At 48.1% G+C, this 27,500-nt stretch overlaps 1 protein-coding gene across 5 annotated transcripts in view; it reads left to right on the forward strand.

Moving 5' to 3' along the window:
* The window catches only part of SEC31B (SEC31 homolog B, COPII component), a 231,866-nt gene that overhangs the window by 107,975 nt on the left and 96,391 nt on the right, over positions 1 to 27,500 (forward strand). For all 5 annotated transcript variants that reach the window (XM_075348917.1, XM_075348918.1, XM_075348919.1 and 2 more), the window contains exons 15-18: positions 6,336 to 6,514; positions 6,881 to 7,007; positions 13,786 to 13,931; positions 15,014 to 15,187. In XM_075348917.1, coding sequence (XP_075205032.1) covers positions 6,336 to 6,514; positions 6,881 to 7,007; positions 13,786 to 13,931; positions 15,014 to 15,187 — 626 coding nt within the window. The remainder of the gene's footprint in view (positions 1 to 6,335; positions 6,515 to 6,880; positions 7,008 to 13,785; positions 13,932 to 15,013; positions 15,188 to 27,500) is intronic.

Genomic DNA, 27,500 nt, shown 5'->3' on the forward strand with positions numbered 1-27,500 from the left:
GAACCGCCGGCTTCCACTGTCCAGGTGGCAGGGACAGAGTTTGCAGTTTTGGCTGAGAAACTCTCTGAGTCGCTTTCACAGTCCATGGCTCAGTCTATGGACAAATGGTCTGCTAAGATACTAGAAGCCTTGCAGTCCAGATCGGTAACACAGGCCCAGGGCACTGTGAGTTCATCGCCCCCAGGCCCCTCTCGGTCGGCGCAGCAAAGTGCTCCTGGGGTGACACCTAGGTCCCACGGTGAGGACTCCGACACGGACCGCAGTCCCAGACCGGCTAAGCGGGCTCGCTGGGAACCTTCCCCGACTTCATCACGCTGTTCGGGGTCTCAGCATGAGGACTCTCTGGAGGATGAAGCGGAGGTCGCAGCTCAGGGCTCTGATCCTGACGTTGCACTCAATCTAGATACACCTAAAGGGGACGCCATAGTAAATGACCTTATAGCGTCCATCAACCAGGTGCTAGATCTTTCTCCCCCAACTCCACCTATAGAGGAGTCGACTTCGCAGCAGGAGAAGCACCAGTTTAGGTTTCCCAAACGTACACGGAGTGCGTTTTTCGATCACTCTAACTTCAGAGATGCTGTCCAGAAGCACAGAGCATTTCCGGACAAGCGCTTTACAAAGCGCCTTAATGACACACGTTACCCCTTCCCCCCTGACGTAGTTAAGGGTTGGGCTCAGTGTCCCAAGGTGGATCCTCCAGTCTCTAGACTGGCGGCTAGATCCGTAGTATCAGTGGCAGATGGTTCATCGCTCAAGGATGCCACTGACAGGCAAATAGAGCTCCTGATGAAATCCATCTATGAAGCCATAGGCGCGTCTTTTGCTCCGGCCTTTGCAGCCGTGTGGGCACTCCAAGCTATCTCAGCTTGTCTGTCTGAGATTAATGCGGTCACACGTACCTCTGCTCCGCAAGTTGTGTCTTTGACTTCTCAGGCGTCAGCCTTTTCGTCCTACGCCATGAACGCCGTCCTGGACTCTGCGAGCCGTACAGCGGTAGCATCCGCCAATTCGGTGGCAGTCCGCAGGGCCATGTGGCTACGCGAATGGAAGGCAGACTCTGCTTCCAAGAAGTTCTTAACCGGTTTGCCATTTTCTGGCGACCGTTTGTTTGGCGAGCAATTGGACGAAATTATTAAACAATCCAAGGGAAAGGACTCGTCCTTACCCCAGTCCAAACCAAACAGACCTCAGCAACGAAAGATACAACCGAGGTTTCGGTCCTTTCGGCCCTCAGCCAGGTCCCATTCCTCCACGTCCAACAGGTCAGAGAAGGGCCAGAGGAACTCTTCTGCATGGCGGTCTAAGTCACGTCCTACAAAGACCGCCGGAGGAACCGCCTCCAAGGCGGCCTCCTCATGACTTTCGGCCTCCCCAAACCGCATCCTCGGTCGGTGGCAGGCTCTCCCGCTTTTGCGACGCCTGGTGGCCACATGTCCAAGACCGATGGGTGAGAGACATTCTGTCTCACGGTTACAGGATAGAGCTCAGTTCTCGTCCTCCGACTCGTTTCTTCAGAACATCTCCGCCCCCCGAGCGAGCCGATGCACTTTTTCAGGCGGTGAACACTCTGAAGGCAGAAGGAGTTGTGATCCCCGTTCCCCTTCAAGAACGTGGTTGCGGTTTTTACTCCAACTTGTTCGTGGTGCCAAAAAAGGACGGATCATTCCGTCCCGTTCTGGACCTCAAACTGCTCAACAGACACGTGAGAACCAGACGGTTCCGGATGGAATCTCTCCGCTCTGTCATCGCCTCGATGTCCCAAGGAGACTTCCTAGCATCAATCGACATCAGGGATGCTTATCTCCATGTGCCGATTGCACCAGAGCATCAACGCTTCCTGCGTTTCGCCATCGGGGACGAACACCTTCAGTTCGTGGCACTGCCTTTCGGCCTGGCGACAGCCCCACGGGTCTTCACCAAGGTCATGGCAGCAGTGGTGGCGGTCCTACACTCTCAGGGCCACTCGGTGATCCCTTACTTAGACGATCTTCTAGTCAAGGCACCCTCCCGGGTGGCATGTCAACACAGCCTGACCATTGCTCTGCAGACTCTCCAGAGGTTCGGGTGGATCATCAATTTCCCAAAGTCAAAATTGACACCGACCCAATCACTGACTTACCTCGGGATGGAGTTTCATACTCTCTCAGCGATAGTGAAGCTTCCGCTGGACAAACAGCGTTCACTGCAGACAGGGGTGCAATCTCTCCTTCGGGCCCAGTCACACCCCTTGAGGCGCCTCATGCACTTCCTAGGGAAGATGGTGGCAGCAATGGAGGCAGTTCCCTTTGCGCAGTTTCATCTGCGTCCACTTCAATGGGACATTCTCCGCAAATGGGACAGGAGGTCGACGTCCCTAGACAGGAACGTCTCTCTTTCACTGGCAGCCAAAACCTCTCTTCAGTGGTGGCTTCTTCCCACTTCTTTGTCGAAGGGAAAATCCTTCCTGCCCCCATCCTGGGCTGTGGTCACGACGGACGCGAGTCTGTCAGGGTGGGGAGCGGTCTTCCTCCACCACAGGGCTCAGGGAACCTGGACTCCGACAGAGTCCTCCCTTCAGATCAATGTTCTGGAGATAAGGGCAGTGTATCTAGCCCTAAAGGCGTTCCAGCGGTGGCTGGAGGGCAGGCAGATCCGAATACAGTCGGACAACGCCACGGCGGTCGCGTACATCAACCACCAGGGCGGCACACGCAGTCGTCAAGCCTTCCAAGAAGTTCGGCGGATTCTGCTGTGGGCGGAAGCCACAGCCTCCACCATCTCCGCAGTTCACATCCCGGGCGTAGAAAACTGGGAAGCAGACTTTCTCAGTCGCCAGGGCATGGACGCAGGGGAATGGTCTCTTCACCCGGACGTGTTTCAAGAGATCTGTTGCCGCTGGGGAACGCCGGACGTCGACCTCATGGCGTCTCGGCACAACAACAAAGTCCCGGCATTCATGGCACGGTCTCAAGATCACAGAGCTCTGGCGGCGGACGCATTAGTTCAGGATTGGTCGCAGTTTCGACTGCCTTATGTATTTCCTCCTCTGGCACTGCTGCCCAGAGTGTTACGCAAGATCAGGGCTGACTGCCGCCGCGCCATCCTCGTCGCTCCAGACTGGCCGAGGAGGTCGTGGTACCCGGATCTGTGGCACCTCACGGTGGGTCAACCGTGGGCACTCCCAGACCGTCCAGACTTGCTGTCTCAAGGGCCATTTTTCCATCTGAATTCTGCGGCCCTCAACCTGACTGTGTGGTCATTGAGTCCTGGCTCCTAGCGTCCTCAGGGTTATCTCAAGATGTCATTGCCACCATGAGACAGGCCAGGAAACCAACGTCCGCCAAGATCTATCACAGGGCTTGGAGGATCTTCTTATCCTGGTGCGCTGATCGGGGTTTTACCCCCTGGCCGTTTGCCTTACCTACTTTTCTTTCTTTCCTTCAATCCGGAATGGACAAGGGTTTGTCTCTCGGCTCTCTCAAGGGACAAGTATCGGCGCTTTCCGTGTTTTTTCAAAAGCGTCTAGCCAGGCTTCCGCAGGTCCGCACGTTCCTGCAGGGAGTTTGCCACATAGTCCCACCTTACAAGCGTCCGCTGGAACCCTGGGATCTTAACAGGGTGCTAACGGCTCTTCAGAAACCACCTTTCGAGCCGATGCGAGATGTGTCTCTATCACGCCTTTCGCAGAAGGTGGCCTTCCTAGTGGCAGTCACATCACTTCGGAGAGTGTCTGAGCTAGCAGCGCTGTCATGCAAAGCCCCCTTCCTGGTGTTTCACCAGGATAAGGTGGTTCTGCGTCCGGTCCCGGAATTTCTCCCTAAGGTGGTATCCCCTTTTCATCTCAATCAGGATATCTCCTTACCTTCTTTTTGCCCTCATCCAGTTCACCAATGTGAAAAGGATTTGCACTTGTTAGATCTGGTGAGAGCACTCCGGCTCTACATTTCTCGCACGGCGCCCCTGCGCCGTTCGGATGCGCTCTTTGTCCTTGTCGCTGGCCAGCGTAAGGGGTCGCAGGCTTCCAAGTCAACCTTGGCTCGGTGGATCAAGGAACCGATTCTTGAAGCCTACCGTTCTTCTGGGCTTCCGATTCCTTCAGGGCTGAAAGCCCATTCTACCAGAGCCGTAGGTGCATCCTGGGCATTGCGGCACCAGGCTACGGCTCAGCAGGTGTGTCAGGCGGCTACCTGGTCGAGTCTGCACACTTTCACGAAACACTATCAGGTGCATGCCTATGCTTCGGCAGATGCCAGCCTAGGTAGGCGAGTCCTTCAGGCGGCTTTTGCCCACCTGTAAGAGGGGGCCGTTTTCGGCTCTTTTTATCGAGGTATTCTTTTACCCACCCAGGGACTGCTTTTGGACGTCCCAATTGTCTGGGTCTCCCAATGGAGCGACAAAGAAGAAGGGAATTTTGTTTACTTACCGTAAATTCCTTTTCTTCTAGCTCCTATTGGGAGACCCAGCACCCGCCCCTGTTCCCTTCGGGCTGTTGTTCTTTTGTGTACACATGTTGTTCATGTTGAATTGTTCTTTTGGTTCATGGTTTCAGTTCTCCGAACATCCTTCGTATTGAATTTACCTTAGACCAATTTATAAGTTTCCTCCTTCCTGCTTTGGCACCAAAACTGATGGGCCCGTGATGCACGGGAGGGTGTATAGGCAGAGGGGAGGGGTTACACTTTTTAAAGTGTAATACTTTGTGTGGCCTCCGGAGGCAGAAGCTATACACCCAATTGTCTGGGTCTCCCAATAGGAGCTAGAAGAAAAGGAATTTACGGTAAGTAAACAAAATTCCCTTCTTTTCTAATGGTTAAAGTCCAATTCAGCAGTTGCTCAGTATTCAGGAAGACAGGATCGACAGCAGTGTGAGCGGACTTGTCTTACCTAGCACTCCTAGTATTTCCAGTATAAGATCAGCTACACAGGGAAGACAGCAGCCTGAGCAGCCTCTTCTTACCTCAGCACTCCTGGCATTCCAAGTATTAGATCAGGTAGACAGGATAGACGGCAGTGTGAGCAGACTCTTCTTACCTTAGCACTCCTGGTATCTCCAGTATTAGATCAGGTAGACAGCAGTGTGAGCAGACTCTTCTTACCTCAGCACTCCCGGGATCTCTTGCATTAGATCAGATTATTCATTCAGAGCACATCTTCCTACTTATGAAAAGAGGGGGCAGACCTACCTATTGCGCATGCACACAGGTTTCGCACATCTTCCTACTTATGAAAAGAGGGGGCAGACCTACCTATTGCGCATGCACACAGGTTTCTGTCAGTGTAACAAAACGGCGGCCATCTTTATGTATTACAGTACCTGCTTCCCAAGATAAAACCAGTGAAATTTGTTAAAGGAGCACTCCCAGTTAACCTTTTATTGGATAAACCTATCTTAATGTCTGTGTAGTATATGTGCATTAATGTTCTCACTGATCACGGTCTTCTCTGGTTTTCACTTCCGCTCCGGTCAGTTCGAAATGGCCGTTAAGTGCTTCAGAGAATCGGAGTGGAGCTGGAAACCGGGGAGAGAATGCTATCAGGGAGTATATTAGTGCACCTTTATGATGCTTTATATACACTTACATAAGTTAAGGAAATACATATCTTCATGGTAATGCTTATTTAAAGAAATCTGCAAAGTTATGTATAGTGTGTGTGTAACATATATATATCTAATACATAAACCTGTGTGTGTGTGTCCGCTAAAGGAATCCGCACCGTCGCATTTACAATCATGAAATTTTGCACAGACGCCTCATCTGACTCAGGGAACGTCATAGACTATGTCTTGACAAGAAAATGTAATTCCTCACGTTAGTTACTCTCTAAAAAACCTGCCTCCATTAAAGTGAATTGAGCTGTGAGCTACAGGCTATTAGTAGGAGCTGTGATTGGTTGCTATAGGAACAAAGGACATTCATAGTATAAGATGCTTATGTGGGTGGAGAGACACACAGACACAGACTGAGAGACAGACAGACAGGCACACAGGCACAGAAAGAGGCACACAGGGAAAGAGACAGACAGACAGATGGGGAAAAAAAAGCAAGAAAGACACACGGGGAAAGAGACAGACAGAGGCAGACAGGGAAAGACAATCAGGCGGGGAGAGAGAGTCAGGCGGGGAGGGAGTCAGGCAGACCGGTGCTATATGGGTTCTATAGCTTGCGTGTGTGTGTGTGTGTGTGTGTGTGTGTGTGTGTGTGTGTGTGTGTGTGTGTGTGTGTGTGTGTGTGTGTGTGTATAATAAAAAATCTCTATCATTTTTTTGTTTTTTTTTCACTCCTAATCATTTCTTCTATTCCTGGAGAATCTTTTGACGTGACCAGTTACTTTACATTCTCTCACACTTGTAGACACTGATGGTCTGATAAGTCAGGCTCTGTTATTGGGAAACTTTGAGGCCGCTGTGGACTTGTGCTTGAAGGACGGTCGCTACGCTGATGCTATTATATTGGCTAATGCCGGAGGGGAAGACTTGCTGAGGGAGACACAGCAATGGTACTTTGCTCGTCAGAAAAATAAGATCACTACAGTAAGTAGAGGATCTCGCCTTGTTGTAGACGATAACATTCCTCTAGTGAATTATTAATGTTCGCCTCTGTTATTACATGCCAGAAGGCCTGAAGGCTTCTATATGTGACAGATTTCAGCTGCTGTAAAAGTCCTAACTGGGTGAAAATGGTGATTGTTCTTAAGCCTGCGTTCAGCAGAAATGTATCCCCAGTTGCTGATGGTATTTTTAGTTCTTGGTGAATAATGAAGTGTGCTAGATCCAATGTGCCCTGGTCGGAGTTTTGCTCTTTAGCTGCAGGACTGTTGCTTTAGTAAACTGCGTAGGTGAGATGCAGACCTCATACTGACAGGCTCACCTATGTCATGTGGTCTTGTCCGTCTGCAGCTCCTCTCGTCTGTCGTCCAGCACAAGTGGAAGGATGTCGTTCTCAGCTGTAACCTGCAGAGCTGGAAAGAAGCCTTAGCGTTACTGCTAACCTATTCCAAACCCGAAGAGTATGCTGAGCTTTGTGGTAAGCATCAGTACTGCTGCGCTTCAATTCTTCATTGCTCGGCCTGTATTTAAAGGAACTTTCCATCCGAATATTAGTAAGTTATAACTGTGAGGATGGGATGGATCCTTATCTCTGTCTCACATACTGATATATTGGCTTTTTCTGTTTTGTTATGGCAGCAATATTAGTAAAGGTAACAAAGTGCAGCCATACTGGATTTCACTTCTGAGCTGGCCTCGGTTGCCATTTTTGGTGTACTAGATTTTTTTGCAGTGTAAGGTAGAAGTAATTTTTACTATTCCTTCATCCTTAAAAGCATATTGGGGTTGTTCTATGATGAAAAAGTTTATTTAGGCTGTTAGAGCCTAAACAAAATTAGCAGTGACTAGTGCCGTCCGGAGCCTCTTACACCTGCCGAGAGTCATACAGGTATGCACATGTCCTGTTCATTAGGATAGGACACATGCATGATACTTATCAATTGTGCACGTCTGAGTGGCTCTGGGCGGTGCCTGATAACTCCTTTATTACGGCGCCCCCTGCTGTTCTTTTGGTCTCTTTATTTTACATCATGCTACCTCTCCAATGAGGTAGCAAAATACTGCTGTCAGATTCCCTTTAATTGGGGACACAGAACCCTAGGATAGTCTGCTGCCACGTGGAGACTAACACTGATATTATATAGCAAAGAAATTATCTACTCCCCAGCAGACGATACCTTGCCTACTGGCCTCTTACCCCTCATTCTTTTCTGTGTCGGTTGGAGGAGGGTCTGCTTTCAGTCTCGTCTGAGATGGCTTAAGTTTTTTTCCCTTCCGCCCATGAAAACACCACCTGAGAGCTAGGTTGTGCTGTCATGGGCTACTAAAAATCCCATTACCGGTAAGTAATTAAGATTTTTCTTTCTTTCTTTTTCAGCGTTCTGGGTAACAGTTTGTAATTGCGCACATGGTGATGAGAGTACAGTCTGCACCCACAGCCTGTATCCTCTCACGTCGTTTGGCCGAAACTGGGTACCTTGCTAAGGGCAGTAGTCCCGTACGCCACTAGAATCATGCCGTTTGCCCCACATAGTTTTCGCACATGGAGCAGAAGACAGTATGAATATAACCCTCCCCTGCTTTCCCTCCCTGTCTTCTTTCTCTTTTCTGTGCGTCGGGTGGGGGTATGCGGTGCAGCTCTGGGTACCCTTGATGTGGCACGATCTGGGGAGTCCATAAAGGGAATCTGTCATCCTTTTGCATTTTTTTTGGTTATTAATATGAGTATACCGGTGGCATAAAGGTGAAATTAGCCATACCTGTATGCCTCCTGGATGATAGGTCATTTAGCAAAAATCGTGTCTTATGTATTCCAGGCAGTGGGGCCTGTGTTGCCTGGAAGATAGGCCTGTCTCGAGTATTCATTATACAGGATTCCTCCTCCCATTCTCTTCCCTGGTGTCCCTGTGACGTCAGGTGTATGGCTGGAAATCTCGCGTCTGTGCATTATGCCTACCAACCCTCCCTGCGCTGTTCTGCCCTTCTGTGGGCTCATGCTTCAATTTTGCTTTGCGCAGGTGATGGGGAGTCACCGCTACCTTAGAATGCAGGGGGTAGACCGCAGGCAGAATGCGCAGGCGCAGGATTTCCAGTCATGCACAACGACCCGTCATCCAGGTGGCATACCGGTATGGCTAATTTCACCTTTATGTCCCTGTATATGCATATTAATAACTAAAAAAAAAATCGCAAAAAGGTGCCAGATTCCCTTTAAGTGGTGACGCACAGGGGGTTAAAGCTAAGGCTTGTACAGGCTTCACTCTCTTCCAGTTTGGCTGCGTTTTGCGCTCCTTTGCTGGGGCGTGGTTCGCAGCCATTAGTCTCCTGTCACACCTGGCCAATCAGCTTTACTTTTTCCCTGTTAGCTGCACCCTTTGCCCCTTCCAGTTCCACCTCCACTCCTTTTTGCGGTACCGTTTTTTGGCGTATGCATCTCTGTGCACTGTGAATCATTTACTGCAGTGATGCTGTGAGGTCTACACTAAGCTCAGTGGATCGCGGTCTGAGTAGGACTTAAGGCCCCGTTACACGCAACAACATCTCTAACTAGATATCGCTGGGGTGACAGAATTCGTGACACACATCCGGCATCGTTAGATCGCTACCTTGCCCCTTGGTGAGGTGGCTGCATTGAAGGATCCTGCGGACAGACGTATTGAATTGGAAGGTTCAACCCTTTGTCCAGCCTTTGCCGCCACTTGTGTTGCTAAGGCAGTGTCAGTATGGGATAAGCACCTACGTCGTAGTCTGTTAGCCGGTTCGTGGGAGATAGAATTAGCTGAAAGAGCAGACCACGCCACGCAGGCAGCTAAATATTTGTTTTGCATCCTTGGATAAATCAGAATGCTCCACTCAGGCTGCAAGCAATTGTGTGGCTATTCACCACATGTTGTGGCTCAGAGTTTGGAGGGTGGATCTAGCGTCAAAGAAGTCCCTCATCGTCTTTGTGGAACTAGGCTGGAATAAATTATTGCTGATGTTTTGGGTGGTAAAAGTACTCTTCTGCCTCAAGCAAAGGCCAGTCGGCTGTTTAGGAAGCACAGAACTTTGTAGCCACGTGCAGCCCCCACTCTGGTTTTTTTTTTTCCCCCTGGAGGGTGGGCGCCTCCTGTTTTTTCAAGAAACCGGATTAGGGGTGGTCATCGATCTTTGAGTTAGATAGGTCGTTGCTTCAGGATACAGAACAGAATTCTCGTCCATTGTGCAAGACCGATTTTTTTCTTTTAATATGCCATCACCCAGATTTTCCCAGCATAAGATTCGGGTTCGATCAGGTAATCTCTTCCCTTCTTCTCACAGGTGATTGTAGGGCTTAAACAATTAGAGAGGTTCAAGGGTTTCTCTTCAAACCTTTTCGTTATCCCCAAGAAGGGCAGATCAGTACAGCCCATTGTGGATCTAAAGTGTCTAAACGAGTGGGTGCAGGTAAAGCGCTTCAAGATGGAGTCTCTCCGCTCTTACCTACGTTTTTTAGTCCATCAGCATCATTATTCGATTTTGGCCCAACATTTCAGGTTGGCCTTAGCGCCCAGTGTTTTTTACAAAGATTTTGGCACCAATTATGGTGCTCTTTCGTTCCAGTGTTATAACAGTGACACTCTATCTGAACGACGCTCTTATAAAAGCTGCTCCCATTCATTCTCAGAATTTAAAAAGCTTGCAGATTGTTTTACACGCCTTGGACCAATTTGGGTGGATTGTCAATCAAATAATATCCATGCTAATTCCCACTCAGCTGCTTCTCTTTCTAGGGATGATCTTCAACATGGTTTGGGAGGGGTCTGTCTTTCTTATGAAGAAAAGAGGGTTGTTTTGCAGTGCTCCATCCAGACGGAGTCGTTTTAAGCAAGCATTCTCTCCAGCTTTGCATGAGGGTTTTAGGTCAGATGGTGGCAGCTTGGAAAGTGGTCCTGTTCAGTCAGTTCCAGTAAAAAAAAATTGCCTATTCGCCTTCCACCTCTATGCCACCGGTACTTCAGGTGGTGGTTGACTCTCTCTCGTCTGTACCAGGGTCTCTTACCTTCATGCTGTCAAGTGGTAGATTCTGTCCACTGATGTCAGTCTTTTCGGAATGGGGGTTAGTTTTTCGGCGCATCTCGGTGCAGGAACATGGAACAGTCAAGAGACTCTTCCCATGATCAAAGTTCTAGAGCTCACTGCGATCCATCAAGCTATTTTTTGATGACAGCATCTACTTCAAGAGCTACCAGTCAGGATTCAGTGAGACAATGCCACCACAATAGCATATATCAACTGCCAGGGGGGAACAAGAAGTTATTCTGCCATGTTGGAGGTGACAAGAATTCTGGAGTGGGCAGAGGAAAACCTCTAATCTTGGCGGCTTTAATTACCCAGGGTAGACAAATGAGCGGCAAACTTTCTCAGTCATCAACACATAAACCTGGGAGAGTTGGCCCTTCACCAAGAGGTGTTCAGTCAGATTTCTCTTTATTGGGGCACTCCAGACATTGTTCTAATGGCTTGCAGGTTAAACCACAAGGTTTGTCAGGACTCCCAGGTGGTCAGGGTCAAAGTTCTGGCAATCCCTTAGTCCCAGTTTTGCCCCTTTAGCGGTTTCCACCTTTTCCTCTTCTTCCCAGGCTGCTCAAGAAGATCAGGAAAGGGACTTCCCGGATTTGTCTCGAAGGACTTGTTACTCAGACGTCCTTTTAGGCAATGTGCTGTGGCCTATTCCGGTATACCGAGACTTTTTGTCTCAGGGTCTGTTCCACCTCAATTTACAACTGCTTGTGTTAACGGTATAGCCACAGTTCTGGTCAGGTCTCTGAGTCAGTTATTCAGACCATGAATAATGAGCAAAAGTCTTCGTATTTACCATCGCATTTGGAAAGCTTAGGGTACCTTCACACTTAGCGATGCAGCAGCGATCCGACCAGCGATCTGACCTGGTCAGGATCGCTACATGGTCGCTGGTGAGCTGTCAAACAGGCAGATCTCACCAGCGACCAGTGAACATCCCCCAGCCAGCAGCGACGTGCAAGCGACGCTGCGCTTGCACGGAGCCGCCGTCTGGAAGCTGCGGAGACTGGTAACTAAGGTAAACATCGGGTATGGTTACCCGATGTTTACATTAGTTACCAGCGCACACCGCTTAGCTGTGTGTGCAGGGAGCAGGGAGCCGCGCACACTGAGCGCTGGCTCCTTGCTCTCCTAGCTACAGTACACATCGGGTTAATTAACCCTATGTGTAATGCAGCTACATGTGTAGAGAGCAGGGAGCCGCGCACACTGCTTTGCGCTGGCTCCTTGCTCTCCTAGCTGCTGTACACATCGGGTTAATTAACCCGATGTGTACAGCAGCTACATGTGCAGAGAGCCGGAGCCGGCAGCGTGAGAGCTGCAGAGGCTGGTAACTAAGGTAAATATCGGATAACCACCTTGGTTACCCGATGTTTATCTTGGTTAAAAGCTTACCTCAGCTGTCAGACGCCGGCTCCTGCTCCCTGCTCGCTTCATTTGTCGCTCTTTCGCTGTCACACACAGCGATCTGTGTGTCACAGCGGGAGAGCGCCTTTGAAGAAAACGAACCAGGGCTGTGTGTAACGAGCAGCGATCTCGCAGCAGGGGCCAGATCGCTGCTCAGTGTCACACACAGCGAGATCGCTAATGAGGTCACTGCTGCGTCACAAAAAGCGTGACTCAGCAGCGATCTCGGCAGTGAGCTCGCTGTGTGTGAAGCACCCCTTACTTTCGGTGGTGCAAGTCCATGTTTACTTATCCAATGTTTTTTTCCTAGCTAATAGCGGGCTAGCATTTAATTTGCTTAAATGCCAGGTTTCTACAATGGCTATTTTGTTAGGATTTGGCCTCGGAACCACAGATAAGGACTTTTTTTTCCATGGAGTGGCACATATCAGGCCTCCTTATCAAGCCATCCCTGGAATCCTGGGATCTTAATCTAGTTTTGGAGGTTTTTCAGTTTTCTCCCTTCTAACCTATCGGAGAGATCCCAATGCCTCTATTGCTTCAAAAGGTGTTGTTTCTTATAGCTATCACCTCCATTGGAAAGGTTTCTTTCCTGCTGTGCTATCTACCTTGTTCTTAATCAAAATAAGGTGGTGTGAAGCCTGATTCCGAACTTCCTCTCCAAGGTCTTTTCTGCTTTTCACCTGAATGAAGACATTGTCTTGCCTTCTTTTTGTCCCTCTCCATCTCATTCATTGGAAAAGACACTGCATGGTCTAGATGTGGTTAGGTCCTTCATTATTATTTGTTGGTTACCGCCCCTTTTAGGTTGTCTGATTTGGGGTTTTTTTGTTCTGCCAATTAGGCCCCACATGGGTCAGGCCACCTCCAAGGTGACTATCTCTCACTGGTTCAAAACAACTGTTATTCAGGCTTATAAATTGAAGAACAGGGATCCCCATTTAGCATCAAGGCGCAATCCACACAAGCGGTTGGCAGCTTCCTGGGCAATTCGTCATCAGACCTCCGCATTGCAGCTCTGTAAAGCAGCTACCTGGACATCTGTACACCTTTTCTATATTGTACAAGGTCAATACCTTTGCTTCAACTGATGCAAGCTTGGGCAGGAAGTTTTTATAGGCAGCAGTCACTCAAGCTTGCCCTTGAGCTTCGCAAGTAAATTCTGTGACTTTAACAGAGAATTTATCTTTTGTCTTTCCCCACCCCAGGGACATCTATAGGACATCCCAGAGTTTTGTGTCCCCAAATAAAGCAACCAAGAAAACTAGATTTTTATTACTTACTGTAAAATTTGTTTCTCGTTTGTCTTCATTTGGGGACATGGCTCCAGCCCTTGTAGTCCGGTCAGGCATATATTTTGTTCTTTTTCTTTACCTTTTGATGCTTCTCCTATTGCTTTCTCACTAAACTAAGGAGGCCAGGGACCAGCAGGCCAGGTATTGTCTGCTGAGGAAGAGGTTATTTCTTTGCTATGTAATATCAGTGTCAGCCTCCAGGTGGCAACACACTATCCCAGGGGTCTATTATTCCCAATGAAGACTAAGGAGATACAGATTTTACGGTGAGTACCAAAAATCTTTTTTTATGTAGCTACAAAGCAGATTGCAGCTATAAAGAAAGCAAATAGAAAAACTTTTTTACCCTTCCGTTTCCATTCATAAATGAGACTGAATAATTTTATTTCCATTTGGGATCATAAAATGGAAATAATTACTAGACAAGGGAACTCTTCTTTTGGATAAGTTTCCTGAGATGTGACTTTGCATCTTGCACTGAATCCATGAATTATATCAACCCTTTGCTTATAGATGCTCTTGGAAACCGCTTGGAGTCAGAAGGAGAAGGGAAGCTGTCCTCACAGGCTTGCTTGTGCTACATATCCTCGGGGAATGTGGACCGGTTGACGGAGTGTTGGGTCCGAAGCCATGAAACCTCAACTCCTCTTGCACTGCAGGTAACAGAACTTGCTTTTCCTGATCAGCTTTTACTTGTCTGTATGTGTAGATACAGTAATGGTTTTATCTGCAGATCTGATGTAAAGTGGATATCCCATTTCCCATTTCATACCCTAATATGTCTACAGTGTGATCTTGTACTTTTGCAATGTACTCTCTTCAGGCCAATTTCAGGCATGAAAATGTATGTACATTTAGGGCTACTAAGTATTATAAGGGTTAATGAGAGAGCGCATTGGACACACCTTGGTCCCAAAGATCATTTAAGAAATTTTTAATATTGACCACGTACCTGTTTGCACCACAGCTAAACTGAGCCTCTGTAGAAAAATAATGCCCCTTAGGCTCCTTTCACACATCTGTTTTTTGCAGTGCGGCTCAATCCGGCTCAAAAACCTATGCAACGGATGCAGCGAAAAAAACGGATCCATTGCATAAGTTTCTCTATGCGGTCCGTCCGTTTTTTGACGGATGCGGCTTGATACTGAGCATGCGTAGTGCAAAAAACCGCATCCGGCGGTCGGATGCGGTTTTTACCGCAGGACGCCGCATCAGGCGTCCATAGGCTTGCATTGTAAATCGCGCGTTCCGGCGCAATGTGTTTTTTTCGCCGCAGACAAAAACGTTCGCTCCAATGTTCAATGTTTCATCCGGCCGGCACATCGGCTAAATATGCTGCATACGGCAAAAACCAGACGCAACGCAAGGCCATGCGGCACAATCCGGCGCTAATAAAAGTCTGAGGAAAAACCGCACCCGGCAACAAAAAAACGGATGCGGTTTTCCCGCAAAGCGCCGTATTGTGCCGCACTGCAAAAAACGGATGTGTGAAAGCAGCCTTAGTCATTAGTCTAAATGTGTGAAGCTGATTGAATAAAGTATATGTATTAATGGCCAAATTACCAGTCTCATCTTAAGCAAACACTTATTGACGTTTAATAAAAAAAATAATGGATAGAAAAAGAACAAAAAAATCTAAAGACACTCTGGTTATTCTGCTGGTAAGGTAACACAGCTCCGGAAATCATTAAGAAGTTATGTTTTAGATTATTTACTCTCTACCTGCTTCTTATTCTTGTAGGACCTAGTGGAGAAGGCCATGGTACTAAGGAAATCTATAGAGTTACTTAGAGGATCAGTACCACCACCACAAGGGCCCGTGTTAGCAGAGAAGGTAGCACAATATGCCAGTCTCCTGGCATCTCAGGGGAACCTTCCTGCTGCCATGAGCTACTTACCCAGTGACTCTGAGGAGGTATGTTAATATGTTATATGGATGAATTGTGAATGAATGAGTAATATTTTCATCATCTTACAAGGGTTGTCCAACCTTATGAGACATAATAGAGGGGCGTCCCTTACTCGGAAGGATTTCCCTTGCCTTACTGACCGCATCAAGTTTTTCTTGTCATGAAGCATCTATTTTAAAGATTATATGTAGCTTTTGTTTCCTGCACAAGGCAATACAAAATTATGTAGCAGGCATTACTAAAAGCACACTCCAGCTGTTTGTGTTGTTTTTTATTTTTTTTTTATTGCATCTCTGGGGTGGCGCTTTAAATCGAAGCCTCCTGTCCCCTGTCTTATACTCACCTGCCGCCGTCTTCATTTTTTTCCATTGTCGCTCTAATCAGACTCTAGCGATTTGTGACTTGCCGGCAGCTGCAGTGTTTAATGGAGCGCACTGGAGGTCACAACTCAATACAAGTCTATGAGAGCCTCTTAGACTTGCATTTAGCACTTGTGACGTAACTTCAGACTTCTGGCCAGTCAGAAAACACAGTCATAAGATGGCGCCACGGGACTGAATGGGTGCCGAAAAAGCATGAAAACACCAGAGGATAAGTATAATACTGGGGGCAGGGGACTTAGTCTTAAAGTGCTACTCCAGCGCTGAAAAAACCCCCCAAAAAACACTGGAGTGGTGCTTTAAACAGGACCTGTCAGTTGATTCATGCTCCCCAAAGTACTGGCAGCATGTATCATGTTTTCCTCTGAAACAAATCAGATTGAAGGGGAGAAAATAGTTTGAAAAGTCCGCCGGGGACTATCAGGAGGGACATGACTAGTCCAGTGCTGCTGTGGTCGGTTTCTCCTTATATTGTTCTAGTTGGTTGACAGGTCTTTCCCTATGTACATACATGGGTGATCTGTCATTAGACATTTCAGCAGGAGTAGGGAGGAGCTGTCAGTCAGACTAGGGGGATAAAGATTCAGGCTAAATTTCCATAGCGTATTTTACAGCCATTCAGATGCGGATTTTTAATGTAAGCACACCAGCCTAATCAGGTCTAAGATCTATTTTATACTGTTCACAGTTTATATTGTGATACCATTTGACAGATCCACTTTAATAAGTTACTGACCTACAGCCTATTAACCCTTACCATGGCTGCAGCATGAAGCTCCCTCCTTCATTTCTTTATCGTTCCTTTGGGAGACCCATACCATGGGGTGTTTAGCTTCTGCCTCCGGAGGACACACAAAGTACTACACTTAAAAGTGTAGCTCCTCCCTCTGAGCTTATACACCCCCTGGTAGCCAGTCCTAGCCAGTTTATTGCTTTGTGTCAGGAGGCATACATCCACACATGCATTCTCATCTGATTTGTTTGACTTTTGGAAAGAGTTTGAAGAAAAGCGGGTCCATGTCTGGACTCCCGGCATGTCCCTTCTCACCCCACTGTGTCGGCGGTGTTGTTAAGGTTGATTTACAAGGCTGCAGCCTTACATGCCGCGCTCCTTCACCATCCCTTCTGGGCTCTGGCTTGAAGTGGGAGCCAGCACGGTCTCCATGCCTGGCAGGAGTCCGGTCTCCATCCACAGCCCCTTGAGGATTCTGTTGGACCGGAGCACTCATCCCCAGGGACATGGCCCTACGTCTCAGCAGCTAAGTACCTGAGACGTTTATGTTGGGGGTCCCGGTTCTTTATTGTAAGGTAGGAGTATGCTGTATGTGATTGTTCTAACTTTTCCGACGGATTTTCTAGCTTTTGCCTGAGAACCGCGCCGATGGTGCCTGCTTGTCGGCCTCGCCGCTTAAATTTAGGCCCCGGCTTCGCCGGAGGCCTAGTTTCATTTTCCTGCCCTTGCATGTCACTCATGCAGAGGGACAGGTTCGGCTCCTCCCGGCGGCCGTTCTACACAGGGGAGGGACACTCCCCACTGCTGGGGCGTCCCTCCTTCCCTGCAGGTCTCTATAGCCCTCCAGTTCCCGCTCTTTTATAGGAACGCCCCCTAGTCATTTCTCAGGCAGAGTTCACTCTGCTCTGGGACATCCTGCATTCTGCATCTCTGCTGAGGTGCTGCGACTGGGGGACCGGGCTTCGGGATCTGGAGGGCACACAACACCGCGCTCAGCGGTCTGGTAAGCCACAGCCGGTCTCCGGTTGTGGACCTCTGTATACCAGCAGCATGTCTCACACAAGGAGCAAGGCCCAGTGGTCTCTCAGGCTGCTGCTGCACCTGTGATTGAACCCCCGGCCTGGGTAGAGTCCTTTTCTAGGTCCATATCCCAGTCATTTGCTGAGTCCATGGGACTTTTGTCCAGGACTTTGATGAATATGCATCAGCCCCCCTCACAGGGTGCCTCTAATACTCTTGACAGAGGACTCCTATCCTCTGACCTCTGTCCATCAGAGCTCACGGAGGATTCATCATCTGATCCCAGACCCCGTCCTTCTAAGAGAAGGCGCAGGGTTACCTCCCCCTCCTCATCCCACAGCTCTGTCTCAAGAGCTGACTCTCAAGATGAGGAGGATGCCCTCACTGGGGGCTCGGAGGCTATGTATCCCATCGATTTCTCTGAGGGTGACTCAGATCTTAGTGATTTGATTGCTTCTATTAATTCTGTGCTGGATCTCAATCCGCCAGTGTCAGAGGAGCAACTCTCTTTGGCAGAAAAACATCAGTTTACCTCGCCAAAGAGAGTGAAGAGTGTGTTCTTTAACCACTCCAGTTTTCAGACCGCTGTGACCAAACCCAGGGCCTGCCCTGACAAACTCTTTCCAAAGCGTGGTTCTGATGACCGGTTTCCATTTCCACCTGAGGTGGTCAAGGAGTGGTCTCACTCCCCAAAGGTAGACCCTCCGGTGTCTAGGCTATCAGCCCGGACCGTTGTGTCGGTGGCTGACTGCACCTCACTTAAGGATTCCACTGACCGTCAGATTGACCTTCTGGCCAAATCTGTGTATGAAGCTGCGGGGGCCGCGTTTTCCCCGTCTTTTGCAGCAGTGTGGGCTCTCAAAGCCATCTCTGCTTCTCTAGAGGAGATGCATTCCCTCACCAAGGAATCTATGCCTGAGATGGTTACCTTAACTGCTCAGGCTTCAGCCTTTTCATCTTATGCCATGTCTGCCATGCTAGAGGCTGCTCACCGCACTGCGGTGGCTTCAGCTACTTCTCTTGTTATCCGCAGGATTTTGTGGCTTCGAGAGTGGAAGGCAGATGCTTCTTCCAAGACGTTTCTTGCTGGGCTCCCTTTTGCTGGTTCACGGCTGTTTGGTGAACAGCTGGATGAAATCATTAAAGAAGCTACTGGCGGGAAGAGTACTTCCATGCCACAAACCAAGACCAGGAAACCCGCCCAGTGTAGGAATCAATCGAGGTTTCGTTCCTTTCGTTCCTCCAACTGGTCATCCTCTAAGCCTTCCGCCTCGTCCGCTAACTTAGCCAAGGATCAGAAATCCAACTGGCGCCCAAAAGCGCGTCCGCAGAAGACCGCAGGAGGTTCTGCCACTAAGGCAGCTTCCTCATGACTCTCCGCCCGCTCCAGCCACGTGCTTAGTCGGTGGCAGGCTCTCCCACTTTGGCGACGCTTGGTTAAAACAAGTCCCCGATCAGTGGGTGAGAGACATCATATCTCACGGCTACAGGATAGAATTCTCTTCCAGCCCTCCAAACAGATTTTTTTCTCTCAACTCCCCCCTGCTCCAAGGCCGCCGCCTTCTCGCAGGCCGTGGCGTCCTTGCAGGCAAACGGAGTGATTGTCCCAGTTCCCGCTCAGGAACGGTTCAGAGGTTTTTACTCAAATCTCTTCCTAGTTCCAAAAAAGGACGGTACCTTCCGGCCCATCCTGGATCTCAAGCTTCTCAACAAGCATGTCCGGGTGCGGCATTTTCGCATGGAGTCTCTGCGATCAGTCATTGCCTCTATGACCCAAGCGGAGTTCCTGGCGTCCATCGACATCAGAGATGCCTATCTACATGTGCCAATCGCAGTGTCACATCAGCGTTGGTTACGTTTTGCGATAGGAGAGGATCATTTCCAATTCGTGGCTCTCCCCTTCGGGTTAGCCACGGCCCCTCGGGTATTCACCAAGGTCATGGCGGCAGTGATTGTGGTCCTGCACCTCCAGGGGTTAGCAGTGCTTCCTTATCTGGACGACCTTCTGGTCAAGGGTCCATCCAGCGCAGACTGTCAGCGGAGTGTTTCGCTCACTCTCGCCACCCTAGCCCAATTCGGGTGGATTGTCAATCTTCCCAAATCCACTCTGACTCCGACCCAGAGTCTCACGTACCTAGGGATGCAGTTCGAGACTTTGCCGGCACTTGTGAAGTTGCCCTTAATCAAACCGCAGTCTCTCCGGCTAGCGGTGCGCTCTCTCCTGAGGCCCCGCCGTTATTCCCTCAGGCACCTGATGCAGGTGCTGGGTCAAATGGTGGCCTCCATGGAGGCGGTTCCCTTTGCCCAGTTCCATCTGCGTCCTCTGCAGCTGGACATTCTCGCTGTTGGGACAAGCGGCCTTCCTCCTTACAGAGGTTAGTGGCTCTGTCGCCACGGACCAGGAGCTCTCTTCAGTGGTGGCTTCGACCCCTCTCCCTGTTCCAAGGGCGCTCCTTCCTGACTCCGTCCTGGGTGATTCTCACCACGGATGCCAGTCTTTCCGGCTGGGGAGCGGTACATCTCCACCACAGAGCACAGGGCACTTGGACTCCGTCCGAGTCAGCCCTTTCAATCAATGTGCTGGAAACCAGAGCTGTGCTTCTAGCTCTCCTAGCCTTTCACCACCTGTTGGCGGGCAGGCACATTCGAGTCCAGTCAGACAACGCGACAGCGGTTGCCTACATCAATCACCAAGGCGGGACACGCAGCCGCCTGGCAATGTTGGAGGTCCAACGCATTCTTCAATGGGCGGAGGACTCCAAGTCCACCATATCCGCAGTCCACATCCCTGGCGTAGAAAACTGGGAGGCAGATTATCTCAGCCGTCAATCCATGGACGGTGGCGAGTGGTCCCTGCACCCGGCAGTGTTTCAGTCAATCTGCCGCAAGTGGGGGCACTCCGGACGTGGACCTAATGGCATCCCGTCACAACAACAAGGTTCCGGTTTACGTGGCTCGCTCCCACGATCCTCAGGCCTTCGCCGCGGATTCTCTGGTTCAAGACTGGTCCCAGTTTCGTCTGTCCTACGTGTTTCCCCCTCTAGCTCTCTTGCCCAGAGTCCTGCGCAAGATCAGAATGGAAGGCCGTCGAGTCATCCTCATTGCACCGGACTGGCCCAGGCGAGCTTGGTATCCGGACCTGCTCCAACTGTCCGTGGAGATGCCGTGGCATCTTCCGGACCGTCCAGACCTGCTCTCGCAAGGTCCGTTTTTCCGCCCGAATTCTGCGGCACTCAAATTGACGGCGTGGCTCTTGAGTCCTGGATTTTGACGGCTTCTGGTATTCCTCCTGAAGTCATCTCCACTATGACTCGGGCCCGTAAGTCTTCCTCCGTCAAGATCTATCACAGGACTTGGAAAATTTTCCTGTCCTGGTGTCGCTCTTCCGGCCATTCTCCTTGGCCATTCTCGTTGCCGACCCTTCTGTCTTTTTTACAGTTCGGTCTGCAGCTAGCACTGTCCCTCAACTCTCTCAAGGGACAAGTCTCAGCTCTATCAGTGCTGTTCCAGCGGCGTCTCGCCCGGCTGGCTCAGGTCCGCACCTTCATGCAAGGTGCGTCTCGCATCATTCCGCCTTATCGGCGACCCTTGGATCCCTGGGACCTTAACTTGGTCCTCACGGTATTGCAGAAACCCCCTTTCGAGCCCCTTAGGGAGGTTTCTTTGTATCGTCTTTCTCAAAAGGTGGCCTTTCTAGTTGCCATAACTTCTCTCAGGAGAGTCTCTGATTTGGCTGCGCTCTCCTCGGAGTCACCTTTTTTGTTTTTTCACCAAGACAAGGTAGTTCTCCGTCCGACCCCGGACTTTCTTCCTAAGGTGGTCTCTCCCTTCCACCTTAACCAGGATATTTCCTTGCCTTCCTTCTGTCCGGCCCCTGTTCATCGCTTTGAGAAAGCGCTGCATACTCTAGATCTGGTGTGTGCTCTCCGGATTTATGTGTCTCGCACCGCTACGCTTAGGCAGTGCACCTCTCTTTTTGTGCTAACCACAGGGCGGTGCAAGGGTCTCTCTGCTTCTAAGCCGACCTTGGCCCGTTGGATTAGATCGACCATTTCGGACGCCTACCAGAGTACTCAGGTGCCTCCCCCGCCAGGGATCAAAGCACACTCGACCAGAGCTGTCGGTGCCTCTTGGGCTTTTAGGCACCAGGCTACGGCTCAACAAGTCTGTCAGGCTGCCACTTGGACTAGCCTGCATACCTTTTCGAAGCACTACCAAGTGCATGCTCATGCTTCGGCAGATGCGAGCTTGGGCAGACGCATCCTTCAGGCGGCTGTCGCCCACTTGTGAAGTTAGGCTCCGCCTACTTCTTAGTTTTTTCTGTTTATTCCCACCCAGGGACAGCTTTGGAACGTCCCATGGTCTGGGTCTCCCAAAGGAACGATAAAGAAAAAGAGAATTTTGTTACTTACCGTAAATTCTTTTTCTTATAGTTCCGTATTGGGAGATTCGCTCCCTCCCTGTTGCCTGTTGGCAATTTTCTTGTTCCGTGTGTTATCACCGGCTGTTGTCGTGGACAGAGTCTCCGGTTGTTCCGGATCTTACTCGGTTCTACTTGTGGGTGGCTATTCTCCTTCAGCTTTTGCACTAAACTGGCTAGGACTGGCTACCAGGGGGTGTATAAGCTCAGAGGGAGGAGCTACACTTTTAAGTGTAGTACTTTGTGTGTCCTCCGGAGGCAGAAGCTTAACACCCCATGGTATGGGTCTCCCAATGCAGAACTATAAGAAAAAGAATTTACGGTAAGTAACAAAATTCTCTTTTTTGGTAACACGAAAGTGTTCGAATGGCCAAACTGTAGCACTTGCAATCTCTGTGTCCTTCTGAAACTGGTCTAACATGTCATTCAATGCTGCACGCTGTTTGTTTTTTTTCTTTTTTTTTTTCTTTTCATAAGGCCTCATAGAAGTGGGTGCCCTATTATGACTCATATATATATATATATATATATATATATATATATATATATATATATATATATATATATATATATATATATATATATACATATACAGTGCCTACAAGTAGTATTCAACCCCCTGCAGATTTAGCAGGTTTACACATTCGGAATTAACTTGGCATTGTGACATTTGGATTGTAGATCAGCCTGGAAGTGTGAAATGCACTGCAGCAAAAAAGAATGTTATTTCTTTTTGTATTTTTTTTTTTTTAAATTGTGAAAAGTGTATTCAGAGGGTCATTTATTATTCAACCCCTCAAACCACCAGAATTCTGTTTGGTTCCCCTAAAGTATTAAGAAGTATTTCAGGCACAAAGAACAATGAGCTTCACATGTTTGGATTAATTATCTCTTTTTCCAGCCTTTTCTGACTAATTAAGACCCTCCCCAAACTTGTGAACAGCACTCATACTTGGTCAACATGGGAAAGACAAAGGAGCATTCCAAGGCCATCAGAGACAAGATCGTGGAGGGTCACAAGGCTGGCAAGGGGTACAAAACCCTTTCCAAGGAGTTTGGCCTACCTGTCTCCACTGTTGGGAGCATCATCCGGAGGTGGAAGGCTTATGGAACTACTGTTAGCCTTCCACGGCCTGGACAGCCTTTGAAAGTTTCCACCCGTGCCGAGGCCAGGCTTGTCCGAAGAGTCAAGGCTAACCCAAGGACAACAAGGAAGGAGCTCCGGGAAGATCTCATGGCAGTGGGGACACTGATTTCAGTCAATACCATAAGTAACGTACTCCACCGCAATGGTCTCCGTTCCAGACGAGCCCGTAAAATACCTTTACTTTCAAAGCGTCATGTCAAGGCTCGTCTAGAGTTTGCTTATGATCACTTGGAGGACTCTGAGACAGACTGGTTCAAGGTTCTCTGGTCTGATGAGACCAAGATCAAGATCTTTGGTGCCAACCACACACGTGACGTTTGGAGACTGGATGGCACTGCATACGACCCCAAGAATACCATCCCTACAGTCAAGCATGGTGGTGGCAGCATGCTGTGGGGCTGTTTCTCAGCCAAGGGGCCTGGCTATCTTGTCCGCATCCATGGGAAGATGGATAGCACGGCTTACCTGGAGATTTTGGCCAAGAACCTCCGCTCCTCCATCAAGGATCTTAAGATGGGTCGTCATTTCATCTTCCAACAAGACAACGACCCAAAGCACACAGCCAAGAAAACCAAGGCCTGGTTCAAGAGGGAAAAAATCAAGGTGTTGCAGTGGCCTAGTCAGTCTCCTGACCTTAACCCAATTGAAAACTTGTGGAAGGAGCTCAAGATTAAAGTCCCAGAGGGGCATTGCAGCTATAAGTCCCCTTACCTGGCAGCCAGACTGGCTTGCAAAGTCTCCTTAAGGAGAATAGTGTTCCCCCGTGGTCCCCACATAGCTTTCTCATGAGCCAGATCAGACACCCCCATACTTTGCACTGACGAGGGGCAAGCACCCCGAAACACCGTGTCTGCAAATTGGGATTCTGATCTGGCTTATATATCCTGAGTCATATTGCAATGGATTCTTGAAAATCCACTTGTGACTTTTAGGATCGCTACTTCCAATAGGTGGCGCAGTGCTAGAGTTTGTCTCCTTTACTGGAGAGACAATTTGAATATTTCCCAGAGGGGCATTGCAGCTATAAGTCCCCTTACCTGGCAGCCAGACTGGCTTGCAAAGTCTCCTTAAGGAGAATAGTGTTCCCCCGTGGTCCCCACATAGCTTTCTCATGAGCCAGATCAGACACCCCCATACTTTGCACTGACGAGGGGCAAGCACCCCGAAACACCGTGTCTGCAAATTGGGATTCTGATCTGGCTTATATATCCTGAGTCATATTGCAATGGATTGTTGAAAATCCACTTGTGACTTTTAGGATCGCTACTTCCAATAGGTGGCGCTGTGCTAGAGTTTGTCTCCTTTACTGGAGAGACAATTTGAATATTTCCCAGAGGGGCATTGCAGCTATAAGTCCCCTTACCTGGCAGCCAGACTGGCTTGCAAAGTCTCCTTAAGGAGAATAGTGTTCCCCCGTGGTCCCCACATAGCTTTCTCATGAGCCAGATCAGACACCCCCATACTTTGCACTGACGAGGGGCAAGCACCCCGAAACACCGTGTCTGCAAATTGGGATTCTGATCTGGCTTATATATCCTGAGTCATATTGCAATGGATTGTTGAAAATCCACTTGTGACTTTTAGGATCGCTACTTCCAATAGGTGGCGCTGTGCTAGAGTTTGTCTCCTTTACTGGAGAGACAATTTGAATATTTCCCAGAGGGGCATTGCAGCTATAAGTCCCCTTACCTGGCAGCCAGACTGGCTTGCAAAGTCTCCTTAAGGAGAATAGTGTTCCCCCGTGGTCCCCACATAGCTTTCTCATGAGCCAGATCAGACACCCCCATACTTTGCACTGACGAGGGGCAAGCACCCCGAAACACCGTGTCTGCAAATTGGGATTCTGATCTGGCTTATATATCCTGAGTCATATTGCAATGGATTGTTGAAAATCCACTTGTGACTTTTAGGATCGCTACTTCCAATAGGTGGCGCTGTGCTAGAGTTTGTCTCCTTTACTGGAGAGACAATTTGAATATTTCCCAGAGGGGCATTGCAGCTATAAGTCCCCTTACCTGGCAGCCAGACTGGCTTGCAAAGTCTCCTTAAGGAGAATAGTGTTCCCCCGTGGTCCCCACATAGCTTTCTCATGAGCCAGATCAGACACCCCCATACTTTGCACTGACGAGGGGCAAGCACCCCGAAACACCGTGTCTGCAAATTGGGATTCTGATCTGGCTTATATATCCTGAGTCATATTGCAATGGATTGTTGAAAATCCACTTGTGACTTTTAGGATCGCTACTTCCAATAGGTGGCGCTGTGCTAGAGTTTGTCTCCTTTACTGGAGAGACAATTTGAAGTCCACATGAGACACCCAAAGAACCTAGATAACTTGGAGAAGATCTGCATGGAGGAGTTGGCCAAGATCACTCCAGAGACCTGTGCCGGCCTGATCAGGTCTAATAAAGGACGATTATTAGCTGTAATTGCAAACAAGGGTTATTCCACAAAATATTAAACCTAGGGGTTGAATAATAATTGACCCACACTTTTATGTTGAAAATTTATTAAAATTTAACTGAGCAACATAACTTGTTGGTTTGTAAGATTTATGCATCTGTTAATAAATCCTGCTCTTGTTTGAAGTTTGCAGGCCCTAACTTATTTGCATCTTATCAAACCTGCTAAATCTGCAGGGGGTTGAATACTACTTGTAGGCACTTTATATATATATATATATATGTAAATATATACATATGTGTATATATATGTGTATGTGTGTGTGTATATATGTATATATATATATATATATGTGTGTGTGTATATATATATATATATATATATATATATATATATATATATATATATATATATATATATATATATATATATATATATATATATATATATATATATACACAGTTAGGTCCAGAAATATTTGGACAGTGACACAATTTTCGCGAGTTGGGCTCTGCATGCCACCACATTGGATTTGAAATGAAACCTCTACAACAGAATTCAAGTGCAGATTGTAACGTTTAATTTGAAGGTTTGAACAAAAATATCTGATAGAAATTGTAGGAATTGTACACATTTCTTTACAAACACTCCACATTTTAGGAGGTCAAAAGTAATTGGACAAATAAACCAAACCCAAACAAAATATTTTTATTTTCAATATTTTGTTGCGAATCCTTTGGAGGCAATCACTGCCTTAAGTCTGGAACCCATGGACATCACCAAACGCTGGGTTTCCTCCTTCTTAATGCTTTGCCAGGCCTTTACAGCCGCAGCCTTCAGGTCTTGCTTGTTTGTGGGTCTTTCCGTCTTAAGTCTGGATTTGAGCAAGTGAAATGCATGCTCAATTGGGTTAAGATCTGGTGATTGACTTGGCCATTGCAGAATGTTCCACTTTTTTGCACTCATGAACTCCTGGGTAGCTTTGGCTGTATGCTTGGGGTCATTGTCCATCTGTACTATGAAGCGCCGTCCGATCAACTTTGCGGCATTTAGCTGAATCTGGGCTGAAAGTATATCCCTGTACACTTCAGAATTCATCCGGCTACTCTTGTCTGCTGTTATGTCATCAATAAACACAAGTGACCCAGTGCCATTGAAAGCCATGCATGCCCATGCCATCACATTGCCTCCACCATGTTTTACAGAGGATGTGGTGTGCCTTGGATCATGTGCCGTTCCCTTTCTTCTCCAAACTTTTTTCTTCCCATCATTCTGGCACAGGTTGATCTTTGTCTCATCTGTCCATAGAATACTTTTCCAGAACTGAGCTGGCTTCATGAGGTGTTTTTCAGCAAATTTAACTCTGGCCTGTCTATTTTTGGAATTGATGAATGGTTTGCATCTAGATGTGAACCCTTTGTATTTACTTTCATGGAGTCTTCTCTTTACTGTTGACTTAGAGACAGATACAACTACTTCACTGAGAGTGTTCTGGACTTCAGTTGATGTTGTGAACGGGTTCTTCTTCACCAAAGAAAGTATGCGGCGATCATCCACCACTGTTGTCATCCGTGGACGCCCAGGCCTTTTTGAGTTCCCAAGCTCACCAGTCAATTCCTTTTTTCTCAGAATGTACCCGACTGTTGATTTTGCTACTCCAAGCATGTCTGCTATCTCTCTGATCAATTTTTTCTTTTTTTTCAGCCTCAGGATGTTCTGCTTCACCTCAATTGAGAGTTCCTTAGACCGCATGTTGTCTGGTCACAGCAACAGCTTCCAAATGCAAAACCACACACCTGTAATCAACCCCAGAACTTTTAGCTACTTCATTGATTACAGGTTAACGAGGGAGACGCCTTCAGAGTTAATTGCAGCCCTTAGAGTCCCTTGTCCAATTACTTTTGGTCCCTTGAAAAAGAGGAGGCTATGCATTACAGAGCTATGATTCCTAAACCCTTTCTCCGATTTGGCTGTGAAAACTCTCATATTGCAGCTGGGAGTGTGCACTTTCAGCCCATATTATATATATAATTATATTTCTGAACATGTTTTTGTAAACAGCTAAAATAACAAAACTTGTGTCACTGTCCAAATATTTCTGGCCCTGACTGTATATGTATATATATATATATATATATATATATATATATATATATATATATATATATATATATATATATATATATATATATATATATATGTATATGTATATGTA

This window comes from Anomaloglossus baeobatrachus, chromosome 5, assembly GCF_048569485.1.
Source record: "Anomaloglossus baeobatrachus isolate aAnoBae1 chromosome 5, aAnoBae1.hap1, whole genome shotgun sequence".
NCBI classification, from domain to species: domain Eukaryota; kingdom Metazoa; phylum Chordata; class Amphibia; order Anura; family Aromobatidae; genus Anomaloglossus; species Anomaloglossus baeobatrachus.